This window comes from Nyctereutes procyonoides, unplaced genomic scaffold, assembly GCF_905146905.1.
Source record: "Nyctereutes procyonoides isolate TBG_1078 unplaced genomic scaffold, NYPRO_anot_genome, whole genome shotgun sequence".
Taxonomy (NCBI): domain Eukaryota; kingdom Metazoa; phylum Chordata; class Mammalia; order Carnivora; family Canidae; genus Nyctereutes; species Nyctereutes procyonoides.
The window spans coordinates 16,563,593-16,576,125 of record NW_026575141.1 but is presented as its reverse complement, the minus strand read 5'-3'; the positions used below and the strand labels follow the sequence as shown (position 1 = coordinate 16,576,125).

General features: G+C 40.7%; 1 protein-coding gene across 1 annotated transcript in view; it reads left to right on the top strand.

The window, feature by feature from the left end:
- CALCR (calcitonin receptor) overlaps positions 1-12,110 on the top strand; it is a 58,760-nt gene extending 46,650 nt beyond the window's left edge. The window contains exons 10-12 of the mRNA XM_055307252.1: positions 378-596; positions 1,281-1,322; positions 11,874-12,110. Coding sequence (XP_055163227.1) covers positions 378-596; positions 1,281-1,322; positions 11,874-12,110 — 498 coding nt within the window. The remainder of the gene's footprint in view (positions 1-377; positions 597-1,280; positions 1,323-11,873) is intronic.
- Positions 12,111-12,533: the final 423 nt, after the last annotated feature.

Here is a 12,533-nt window from a genome sequence, read left to right as displayed (position 1 = left end):
AGTGATGTAGTCCTGCCTAAGAGGAATAATCCTTGTAATGAAATGACCAGAAAGCAAGATCTAAAAGTGTCATTTATGACTCTCCTTTGTAAAAATCATAAAAATCAAAGAATAAACCGCTCTCATTAGAATTGCACCTAATCTATTTACCGCTACAGGAAAAAAAAATATTTTATCATTTGGACAAAAAAAAAAAAAAGGAAATGTGAATTCAGGTCTGACAAGAGTCTTTGGTTATATGGATGCAGCTGGTAATGCTGAGAGAATTAGACCACCTGACCCTAGTCCCAGAACTAGACTAACAAGAACTGAGGAAAGTGGGCGTCCTTAAGTCATTCCCACCTGGATGATTCCCTCATAAGCTCATGTCTTTGCAGGTCAATTTCTTCTTCCTGCTCAACATCGTCCGCGTGCTCGTGAGCAAAATGAGGGAAACCCAGGAAGCCGAATCCCACATGTACCTGAAGGCGGTGAGGGCCACTCTGATCCTGGTGCCCCTGCTGGGGATCCAGTTTGTCGTCTTTCCCTGGAGGCCTTCGAACAAGATGCTTGGGAAGATATACGATTACCTGATGCACTCTCTGATTCATTTCCAGGTAAATAAACCAGAGGTTTATTTATTCAACTACTTACTCAGCAGGTTAATGTAGGGTGAGCCATTTTCTAAGGCTCATCTGTGATTAGAAGGTAGATGTAACCTGGAAGGGTCTCCTTCTCACTGCCAGCCCCCCCCCCTTTTTTGAATTTCAAAACTGGGGAAGGAAACGAAGGGAATATGAACTTTGAGAACACATCTTTCTGAGGACAAATATTTGACCGAGGATGGACCCACAGCACAGTCCTGAGTACTGGGGACAGAACTTCTATTCCCACTGTCCTTTTGATTTTTCCCTCCTCTCTCCAGGATTTGAGGGCCACATTTTCCCTTCATTAAGGGGAGTTTTGGAGATCAACATAGCCAATGCCAATCAGTTTCCCAACCTGGATTGCTATCATCATAGTCATAAATGCCATGAAAACACAGGGCAGAGAAGCAGATGTTTCTAGCAGTATGAAATGCCTCCACTGGACCCCAAGCTGGAAGCCATATCCATCTTAAACTAGAATATTCTTGTAGTGAAGCACTGAATATGAGTGCACTAGTAATTGTCTTTCATTGAGCCTTGACTTGCTATTGCAATAGTGACATGTTCCTCTCCAGGCTGTCTATTTATATAGATTCCTAAACAACATAATGCACACAAAAATAACTTCAATTCTCTTTTTCCTCCTCTCTTTAGGGATTCTTCGTCGCCGTGATTTACTGCTTCTGCAACAATGAGGTAGGCATGCATTTCACATAACACCATCACTCATTGATACAAAGCCAAAACTTTACAGTTCCCAAAGGGCCTCTGTGCACACTTCATTTGCTCTTACTTCTGCAGTTGACCTCACAGGGTTTCATGACATGCAGGATCATGTATTTTTTTCACTATTTCAAGCTGAATTGTATCCAGTCAATGGGACGATTGTTTCTGTGGTATGATTGCGGATGTTATCCACACAGGCAGCTAAGTTCTGATTTCCTTGGATGGCATGTTAAGCTGGTCAGTTCCTTGAGCAGCAACAGTGAAAGCTGTTCTGGAAGTCATGCTGTCATCTCTTTGGAAGACCCACTCCTCACCAGGGCAGAGCCAATATCCAGCCAGTATGAACTGGTTCACTGCTTTCTTTCCCTGGTGTCATACCACTTATTCAACATTTTGAAAATCCTCCTGAAGTTAAGAACCAAAAACGATTCTCAAATAATTAATGTATTATCTGAATATTTAGATCAGTAAAATCTAGGGATCCATGCGGCCAGTATTGTCAGGGCGTTTTAGCCAGAGTTCCATTTCTTCTTATGGAAACTTCTTGCCTAAGACCCCAACTGTAAAGCATAAAAATGGAGCTGCTTACTGTTGCTGGGAATGCAAACTGGTACAGCCCCTATGGAAAACAGTATGGAGGCTCCTTGGAAAATTAAAAATAGAAATATCATATGATCTAGTAATTCTACTACTAGATATTAACCCCAAGAAAATGAAAATACTAATTCAAAGAGATATATGCACTCCTATGTGTATAGCAGCTAGCTAAGATGTGGAAGCAACCTAAGTGTGTCCACTAATGGATGGATGGATAAAGAAGATCTGGTATATTCATACAATGGAATATTATTCAGCCATAAAAAATGAAATCTTACCATTTGTAACATACATGTTAATTATACTTGAATTAAAAAAAAACAAGTGGGGCTGTTTAAATTTGTACCAAAGAATATCCAGGGCTTCAAGAAACATGGTTGATAATGCCTCATTTTTCAGGTGAGAAATCTATACTCCAGAAGAACATATGACTTGCACAATGTCACAATCATAGTTATATAACCAGGACTAGAATCCAAATTTCCTGATTCTTAATTAAATGAACTAAATCTTCCACTGCACCATAATATATCTATGATTCCTTCCTGGAGCTTTGTAAGTATACATACTCTAGTTATATACCATATAAATTGTAATGTACAATTAATTTTTATAATTTTGCATTGATTCCTCTTAAGAATAATTCTTTTTATTTATTTGAGAGAAAAGGATTCGGGGTGGGGGCGGGGGGAGCTGAACAGGGAACCTGGCTCAGGGCTCAGTCCCAGGACCCTGGGTCATAATCTGAGCTGAAGGCAGACACTTAACTAATTGAGCCACCCAGGTGCCCCTTAAGAATAATTCTATAACAAGGAAAATAACATTTGGTTAAGACATCAACAAACATTTTATTTTCCTCTTATAATTAAAACGGTTTTCTAACCAGAATTAATTGATATTCAATTGATTCTCTGTTCTTTATTTCTTCAGTTAAACAGTGAGCACCTATAATATTTCGTTCTATAACCTGTTACTTATCTCCCACCTTGACATTGCATTGCAAGATTTCTGTCATTCTCCTTCTCCTTTATAATTTTATCCCTCCTTCATCCATTCATCCATAAACTCATCCATAAACTCATTCCTCCATTCAGCAGAAATATATTGTGCATTCACTAGCACTAGGGCATAGACTGAAGGCCTGGGACAGAAATGAAAAGGCATCCTTCTGCTGCCAGCTCTTAGTGTCTCTTTGGTTTTTTTGTTTGCTTGTTTTAAGATCAGCAAACACCAATAAATAAATAGGGCTTAGGGCATCCTGTCTGCATATCCATTTCCGTGAACATGTATCTCTCTCTTTTGGGTTGTTTCAGGTGCCACACGAATAGATGTTTCCACCTAAAGCAATATCTATTATAGGGCTAATATAAAAATCAGTTTCAGGAGGGGCATACCTTGAAAACATGGGAGGACCGCATGCATTTGCAAAAATACCTCAGCACTTACTGTGTTTTAACCACGAGGCTGTCTTTGAAGTGTCAGGCACAGAACGCAAGCCAGGAAGTACTCCTAACAATTGAATGTTCCGAGTTCATTTGAGTATGTTATCTCTGCTTTTCGAAGTAAAGAAACCATTTCCATTTTAATTAAGATTCTGTTACGGGGGGAGGCTACAAGTGTGACATTTCTAATAAGCTAGAAATTGCATACTGTGCCAAATGTCACATCACAGCCCCATGCATTTGAGGCATGTGGCTCTCTGCTGGGTCTCCTGTGAGTCCCTGGCTTACCCCGTAAGCCAGCAGGGCACTCGCACCTGCAGGAGGTTCCTGCAGCTGCAGCTGCCGCAGAGCTGTGACTGGGCTGTGCCCAGCAGCACACTGAGTTTTAGCAGAGATCTAGGAGGCCGCGATGTCAGACAGGGAAGATGAAGTTTTCATTTTTATTTTTTATCTGTTTGTTTTCAGTGATTCCTATTGTGGAAATGGGTCACATAGTGGACAGATAGACTAGAAGCAGGGAAGAAATTTGGAGAATTACAGCAGAAGGAACCAGGAAGCCACAATGAGAGGATGTTTAGGGATCACATAGTTCCTACAAATCTTCCAAGAGTATGAACACTGGAAGCCTTTCAGTAAATTATTAAGTATCTAAAGGACTTCAAAAAGGTGGTGACAGCTAGAAAGATGCCGAGTGTTTCCAAGCCGCAGCTTAAAACTTGAGCGAGCACCGACAACACCGTGCATGTTCTCCCTGTTTCATGTTTCCTGCTATTGTCCGTGCATTGTGGATAAGATAAAATCATTTGTAGACCAAAGGAGCATGATCAGAAGGATCTCAAGTTAACAGTAACAGATTGGAGTGTATGGAAACTACAACTATTTTTCTTCATTGTAACTTATCTTGCTTTAAAGAGCCCATCCCACCAGATTCTAAGAGACAGCAGTCTCTTTCTAGAAAATATTTAGTTCCAAAGCCTTTGTCCAGATGTGCGGCTGGTAGCCCCTTTGGGATCCCAAGGTGGCTCCCCTCTCTTCTGAGGACCCCAGAGATCCTTTTACTGTGTAGCCTCCTTGACCAGGCCCCTGCCCTATCCTTTAAAAAAAAAAAAAGATTTTATTTATTCATTCACGAGAGAAACAGAGAGAGAGAGGCAGAGACACAGGCAGAGGGATAAGCAGGCTCCATGCAGGGAGCCCGACGTGGGACTCGATCCTGGGACTCCAAGATCAAACCCCAGGCCAAAGACAGGCACTAAACCACTGAGCCACCCAGAGATCCCGACCCCGGCCCTATCCTTTTTTTTTTTTTTTAAAGATTTTATTTATTTATCCGTGAAAAACAGAGAGAGAGACAGAGACAGAGGCAGAGGGAGAAGCAGGCTCCCTGTAGGGAGCCTGATCCCAGGACTCAATTCCAGGACTCCAGGATCATGCCCTGGGCTGAAGGCAGATGTTTTAACTGCTGAGCCACCCAGGTGTCCCACCCTATGTCTAGATAGCTAATGCTATGCACCTGTTCTCTCTTCCAAGCCACCCAAGGAGCCTGGGAGTCAGCCTCCTTTCCTCACACTGTGAATTTCTCTTTAACCCATGTCATAGCCATTCCCATTCCACCGCTCGGGCACCAAGTTGGTTATGATTCCAAGCCAAATGTGTGACTTCTTTGTATGGCTTATCAATTTCTAGACCTGTACTCTCTGAATCAAAAAAGACTTGCTATACTGAGGTGTTTCTATTACTACTGCCTTCTTTCTTCTCTCCACTTCCCCAGGTATTTCCACCATGAAGGGGAGATGCAAGGTCACTGGTCTCTATATCTCTCTTCTCTTCCTCTTAGGTTTGGAAGGACTTTGTACTCACTACTTCTTCCTCTTTGCAGGGGACTCTCCTTATGCCATATCCTGCATGTTCTCTATACTATAGCTTTTAGTAAAATCCTATTTTCAGAGTAGTATGGTTTTCACTTCATATGCAAAGATAAGCTTTTCTATTAAGAAATTCTTTCTCTTATTCAATAAAACCTGGTTTTTGCAGCTGTTGTTTTTCTAGAGGGTCAAGAATGTCAGCTTTGAGGCTTAAAGCTAAGCAATAATTTGTTCTACACCTATATTCTCAAACTTAGGTGCTTCTCAGGATCACCTGGAAAGTTTGTTAAAACAAGAGTGCTTGGCCCCTACCAGAAGAGTTTCCTATTCAGTAGGACAGGGATGGGGCCTGAAAATTTGGATTTCTAAGAGGTTTCCAGCTGATGATGCTGCTGCTGATCAGAGAACACACTTTGAGAACCTACTCTAGACAAAATCTAATTTGTTCTTCAAGCAATGAATGACCTTGACTTAATGAATGAGGGAGTTGAGGGGGAATTTTATTTAGGAAATACAATAAATATTTTCAAAAATATTAACCTTATTGTAGATGGTATTTATCAATTGTTGTCTTCTAGAACAGGAAAGCTTCTACAAACACAGGAGAGTAGATAGTAAAAGGGAATTAGAAAGTCTTGATCGGGATCCCTGGGTGGCGCAGCGGTTTGGCGCCTGCCTTTGGCCTAGGGCGCGATCCTGTAGACCCAGGATCGAATCCCATGTCGGGCTCCCGGTGCATGGGGCCTGCTTCTCCCTCTGCCTGTGTTTCTGCCTCTCTCTCTCTCACTGTGTGCCTATCATAAATAAATAAAAATTAAAAAAAAAAAGTTTAAAAAAAAAAAAAAGAAAGTCTTGATCTTACAATCATGAAGTACCCAATTACCTCCAACTGTAGAGCATGTAAACTCTGTAAGATAAAGACCAGTAAGGACAATGCTCCAAAAGGGTGAAAAACATATCAGTAACAACTTTATAAATAATATTCAGAAGTATCCCCTTCAGTATCTAATAGGGATCCAGTTTCAAAAAATCATATAAAAGCATTTAAAGCATACTTCCTAGTGTTTTTAAAACTCATAATTTTTCATCTTACATTTAGATTGCAGCAGGTCTGTTGAGTTATGGCATCAGCAAGTGAAGGTATGAGGGAGTAGATCTGAAAATCTTGGTATGTGTTTAGTCAAAACTCCTGGAGATAAATCCCACCTTCCATTCAGCTGTACTGCTGGTGCTTGTACTGAACTTCAGGAAAACAAAGGCCAAAGATAAAAGCATTCAAGTCTAACCATGGAGATTCCGGTCTGATTTTCTTTTACACAAATGTATAAACTGAGGCCCAAATATATCAACCTTATATAGATGGTTAATAAGACAGCCAGGTGTAAATTATGTCTTCAAACCATCAGACCAGGGCTCTATTTTTAAAGTTGGCAATAAATAAATTGATATAATTAGGGAAAATATAAAGTGATCTGTGTTAATTGCTTTTATAATGAGTGATGAATCTATATAATTCAAAACTTTGTATGTTATATTTATCACATTGGAAACTCCTAACATTTCTGATGCTTTTCAAGAGCAATGAAAAGTCTTCCTGGTTTGTTTGTTTGCTTGTTTGTTTGTTTTCAAACAGATTCATTGCCCTTATTCTTGTGATCAAAGCAGCATCAAGCTCAACCTGTGGTATTGTAGGAGATAATTGCCCTATTAAACTATAATTATTCAAGTGTCTTTTACATCCTCTAAGGGCCTATTCTTATATGTGTGGTTTACAAATTGACGCAGATTGCCATCTCCACACAAAAGAATAGATTATAATTCAGGAATGCAATTATATAACTATGAACATTTCTGTAATAATAATATTAAAAACATAAAATAGGCCTCAAATCCTTTGGCCTCCTGCTGGGCAAGGTACTTCATTAATATGCATAGATACTCCAATGGGGATTATTTTGAAAGAACAGGTGAAGAAAAACAAAGACTGCTTTGTTTTGTTTTTTGTTTTTTGTTTTTTTGGTCTGCTGGACACTTTTACAAAGTCACTCTAAACTTATACTGTGTACTTTGGATACTTCTAAATATCTGTGTAAATTTTATCTATAAAGACAGTGTTGGTATTTGAGAGATGCTGAATCCACAGAAACTATCAATTCCCTTTGTGTGGAGATATCACTTTTCCAAAAATATGCTGAAGCAGTATATTTCCTAATTCCTCAACTGGGCATTTTATGGTTCCTAGATTATAAACCTGGTATTTAAAGCATTTAAAGACCTACATTTAATAGACAATACAACCCAAATAAAACCATGCCATCTCTTGGGTAGTCCCGACAGAAAAATATCTTGTACGGAAATCCAAAGGAAATCCAGGAAGTAGCAAGCTTGAGCCATAGAGCACTCTTTGGAGACCTAGTTTGGAATGTATGAGATCAGTAACTATGTGTGTCATTGCGAGGTCTTTTTATTTTCTTAGCACCCCCCCCCAAAAAAAAGAACATGACAGAAGAGTTTCATTTTAGTCTGAAGACTTGAGGTCAACATCCTGTCATAATAACAGTACAATAATAGCAATAATAACAGTAGCCTCCCTGTATGGTACTTTAAAACTTAGATGCCACTTTGATATATATTGTCACAATTTAATCCTTCAAACAGAAAGTGAGGTAGAAGAGTTGTATTAAAGAAAGGAATATCAGAGAGGTTAACAGTCCTACCCAAGATTACAAGGCTAATGTGGGCAGAGTGAGTTCCTTGACCCAAAGTTCAGTCCTTTCTTTCCTGGCATCGAATGAGACCTGGTGAAATGATCCTATTGGTGGAAAATTAACAGAAAGGTGGTATGATGTTACCCACTGACAGTCTTCCTTTCCTATCCAGCTGGTTGCCCGTACAATGTAACAAGTGCCTGCTTCTGATCCCTTCCAAAAGTAGCAACTCATTGGAGTTCAAGAGCAGTTCCCCAAAACACTTACCATGGCATAAGAGAAGACCTAGTAACAGTTGTAGATGATCTAACATCCAATGGCTTACACTTCACCTCAGGAAGGAATTCAGGTTCTCAAAAAACAGTGATTCTAGGTCTCATATCAAAACCCAGTGTTTCCTGTTTGCATGAAAGAAAATTTCAATTTCTCCATTAGGTTTGTTCTAGATGCTTTCAGTTCCCCACCCTAGGACCACTGGATACCAATGCACTAATTTTGGTCATTAGTGATCACTTTCTTGGCTGAAAGAGCTATGAATTCATTCTAGAATGGATGTTGACAATCAGTCAACAAGTATTTGTTGAATAACTAACTGCTATATGCCAAACAGCATGACATGTTCTGGGAATATAAAAAGAACAAGACATCCTGCTTTTAAGGATTTCAATGTAATAAGAGCAATAATGAGCATACATAACTGCAACAAGTGCACAGAAAAGAGACTCCTGACTCTGGATCAGGGGGTCAAGAAAAGATTCCTGGGGAAACAGAGTTGAGTCCTGAAAAACAAGTTTTGGCCACAGTGAAGGGTGAGAGAGGGGCATTTCGGTCAGGGGGAGCAGTGTGAGCAGAGGAGCCTGATGGAAAGAAACAATATAGCTGGTGGAGAGAGACCAGCAGCTTGTTAATTTTTGGAGAATTCAGGTCAAGGCAATAAGTGGCTTAAAACCACTTTGGCAGAGGATTGGCCGACTCAGGCAAAAGCAGTAGGATTATGGGAATCTTCCACTCCCGCCACTGACAGCAGCTCTGTGCCTAGTGTCTAAGTGCTCTTACAGGACCCAAATCCCTTCTATGTGTGCCTGGCCTAGTGGCTGAAATGGAGGCATTTTTGGTAAGTAGCTCAAGGACAAAACCATCAAACCAAGATTTCAGGTCACTTTTGGGTGTGGACTAAACTCCTTCTGAAGAGAATAACCCAGATCAAGTTCAGCCCATTTGGAGTATGTCACCCGACTACTGTTTTGAACAGCAATAGCTGAGTCCAGGAAGCCACTGTGTGTAAAGGAGCACAGTGTTTCAAGTAGAGAGAATAAATGGGCCTAATCTTTCAGACTTTGTCTTCTCTTTGTATCTTGATCTCTAGACAGAAATGTCTCAGAGGGTTAACAAATTAGTCAATGCTCAGTTATTCAGCACCTAGTGTAGATAAACTGTCCTAATTGCTTTTCTTTTTTACTGTTTCATTCTTCCTCATTTCTGCCTCTTCCATTCCTCCAATCCATCCTGTCCTCTCTAGCTGTATTACAGCTTCTATTTGTACCTCTTCTACTAATGTGCTTAGAAAACCATAGGAGGGAAACACTTCCATGAATCAATTTCCAACCAGTAAATAGCCCTAATAAGAACTAGACCAGATAGGAGCCTACAGGTTCTGGATTATCATAAGGGAGATACTTGACTCTCTCAAATCCAGCCACCTTGACTGGAAGATCCTTGGAAGGGAGTCAGCATGGTGAGAGAATCACAGAAAAAGTAGGGATGCACCAGCATAGCATACTAGGTGATTTAAATAACCTCAGTAAATCTTACTCATAACTCTGAATTAGTGTCATCATCTCCTTTTTACAAAGGAGAAAAGTCTAAGAAAGAAAAAGGGGGGGAAAAACATGTAGCAAACAAACTGGGACTCAACCGCAAACAGCACGGTCTTTGGAGCATATGTGTAAACACTTAATGCCTATGCAATGACCACAAGAAACAAATCATTTCTCAATTTAGTTCTAAACTTAATGATGAGCTCTCTACAGTGTATGCTGTGGCCAAGCGGCATGGTCAAGAGTCATGGGCTTCACCTGGCCTTGTGGTCCCACCACATTTCCAATTGTCAGACCCTGGACACATTGCATAACCTTTGCCCCTCTTTGTAAAGTGAAGGAAACAGTAGTAGTGCCTTCTCAGAGGGCTATTGTAAGGATTATATAAGTTCATACTAATCAAGAGCTTGGAAAATGGCACATGGTAAGCCCTCAATAAAATACCAGCTACAGCTACAGCTTTTCATGCCATCCGTGGTCCTCTGTACATCTTTTGTCAATGCAAGGTTCAGCTGCATGACACATGGCTTGACCATAGCACTTAAAGTATTGGTCTTTGTCTCCCTGAAATAAAATCAGATGGATACTGCTCTGCACTCATGCACTCATCACCTCCAAAAAAACCAAAAACACAAAACAAGAGTCTGTTGCCACAGTAATTCCAAATGGTCAGCTTACCAGTATTCCAAATTATCAGATTACCAAATTCCTCTGATTGCCCCTTGCCATCTTGAACTTGACAGCTCCTCTGCTGTATGAAGAGGAACCTCTCCAGTTACAAGTTTCATACCCTCTTGTCTTCAGTGAATCATTTGACTCTTTTGCCTTTTTCTGAGTAAAATATTTAAAATGATATGACAAATACTAATAGTCATTTGGAAAAATTGTTCTGCTATGATACACAGAAAATGTATTTGCCAGAGAAATTATTCAGTCTGCTATCATGCTTATTGCTTTATAACATTAATAGGCTGTGCTATCATTTATACCTTCTTTTCCATTCATGCAAACATGGCTCTTCACAGTCAACGTGTTACATGCTTTATCTCATGTCCTACTGTTTCCCAATTCCCCCTCCTATGCCCCCCTTAATGGATGGATCTTATATTCAAGTTTGGTAGCAAAATAGCTGAAGATGTATTAATAAACTGATGCAAAGATTTTACATAACAGTTTGTCTCATGCACTGAGCAACAGAAACTCAGACACGTAGAGCAGATATTGTAGCAATACTAATTATTTTAGTCTTGTTCAGCTATAGAGAAAAGCAAGAAGTTAGGAGACGGCAGGGAAGATGAACTTAACAACTAAATTGAATTCAGTTCTGAAGAAAGCAGAGCTAGACAAGCAGCATTACTGTCTGTACAGGTTCTCCTCCACTGTGGTCATTGCCGTTTTCGTATTTAGAGCTTCCCAGCATTAGCATCTTCTCCTTCTCCTGTGTTCAATAGAGAGTTTATCGTATTTAGAAAGCAGTTCTGGTAAGTTTGTTTACATATTAGAAGTTTTTCCATAGGAAAGGATGGAAATTTTATTCCTAAAAGCATGGCACTCCATTAACCAGAGTTCTATCTGGCACACCCCCACCTCAAGCCTAGTTGAAGAAAGGAAAATCAGCAGTACGATGCCCTGATCTCAAGACCCGGGGCTGTGCTTTGGGTTACTTTTTTTTTTTTTCATGACCAGTAATGTGTAGGTTTAGATGAAAGCTTCTGCCTTGTTGGAGATGGTAGCCGATCAAAAACTTTTTTCAAAATCTTTTCCTCTGATATGACATGTAGACCATATTTGGGTCTAAAACCAAGTCACATTTCATTAATTGGACATAAAGAGGTAATGAAGAGACTTTTACTCAAAGGAGGAAACGCCCTTGCCAGTGGTGGCTGAGGCAAGCATCTCGTTTCTCCGATTTGCCAATTCTCCCAAAATGGTACGTTCTGCCACCGGAGCGGATGTACTGCGAGGTCCTTTGGCTCGGAATTGCGACTCGACCTCTTTCAACCTCGGATAAGCCCCAAGCACTACGTCCATAAGCTTGGCTTGGGTCGTTTCTGACACTGATGCCAAAACAAGGCTCCCTTTTCTCTTCCAGGTCCAAACCACTGTGAAACGTCAGTGGGCCCAGTTTAAAACCCAGTGGGACCAGCGCTGGGGGCGGCCGAACCCCCGGCGCTCCGCGGCCAGTGCCGCCGCCGCCGCCGCCGAGGCCGGGGACGTCCCGGTTTACATCTGCCATCAGGAGCCGAGGAACGAAGCCGCCAACAACCTGGGCGAGGAAGGTGCCGAGGTCATCGCTCTGGAAATCATCGAGCAAGAGTCATCCGCTTGAATGTGAAGCTAATGCAGCATCGTGATCACTGAGCCTTCATTTCCTGGGAGACAGACCGACCATGCGTTTAAAGTGATCCCCATCCTCCCAGGAGCTGAGCATATCATTTGTGAAGAATTATTAAGTGAATTTGTCCATAGTAAACCTGGAGAAAGTTATCCTTGGTACTATTGCTGTGGGAGACAGTCTAGGAATGGGGTCTCCCACTGCATCCCTTGTGAACTCCATCTTTCATCCGGGACTGAGATGCAGATGTCATAGTAATGCAAGCAAAGTATCCAAGAAAAACACAATTAAATTGACCTAGTTCAGAAACAGGGTGCTCCTTGTTAATCTTGAGCCATTTATAACTTTGAAAAATTAAAATCACGGTCACTATCTTTCTTTTTAACTCTAGACTTTGAATTAGAATATTTCTGTATT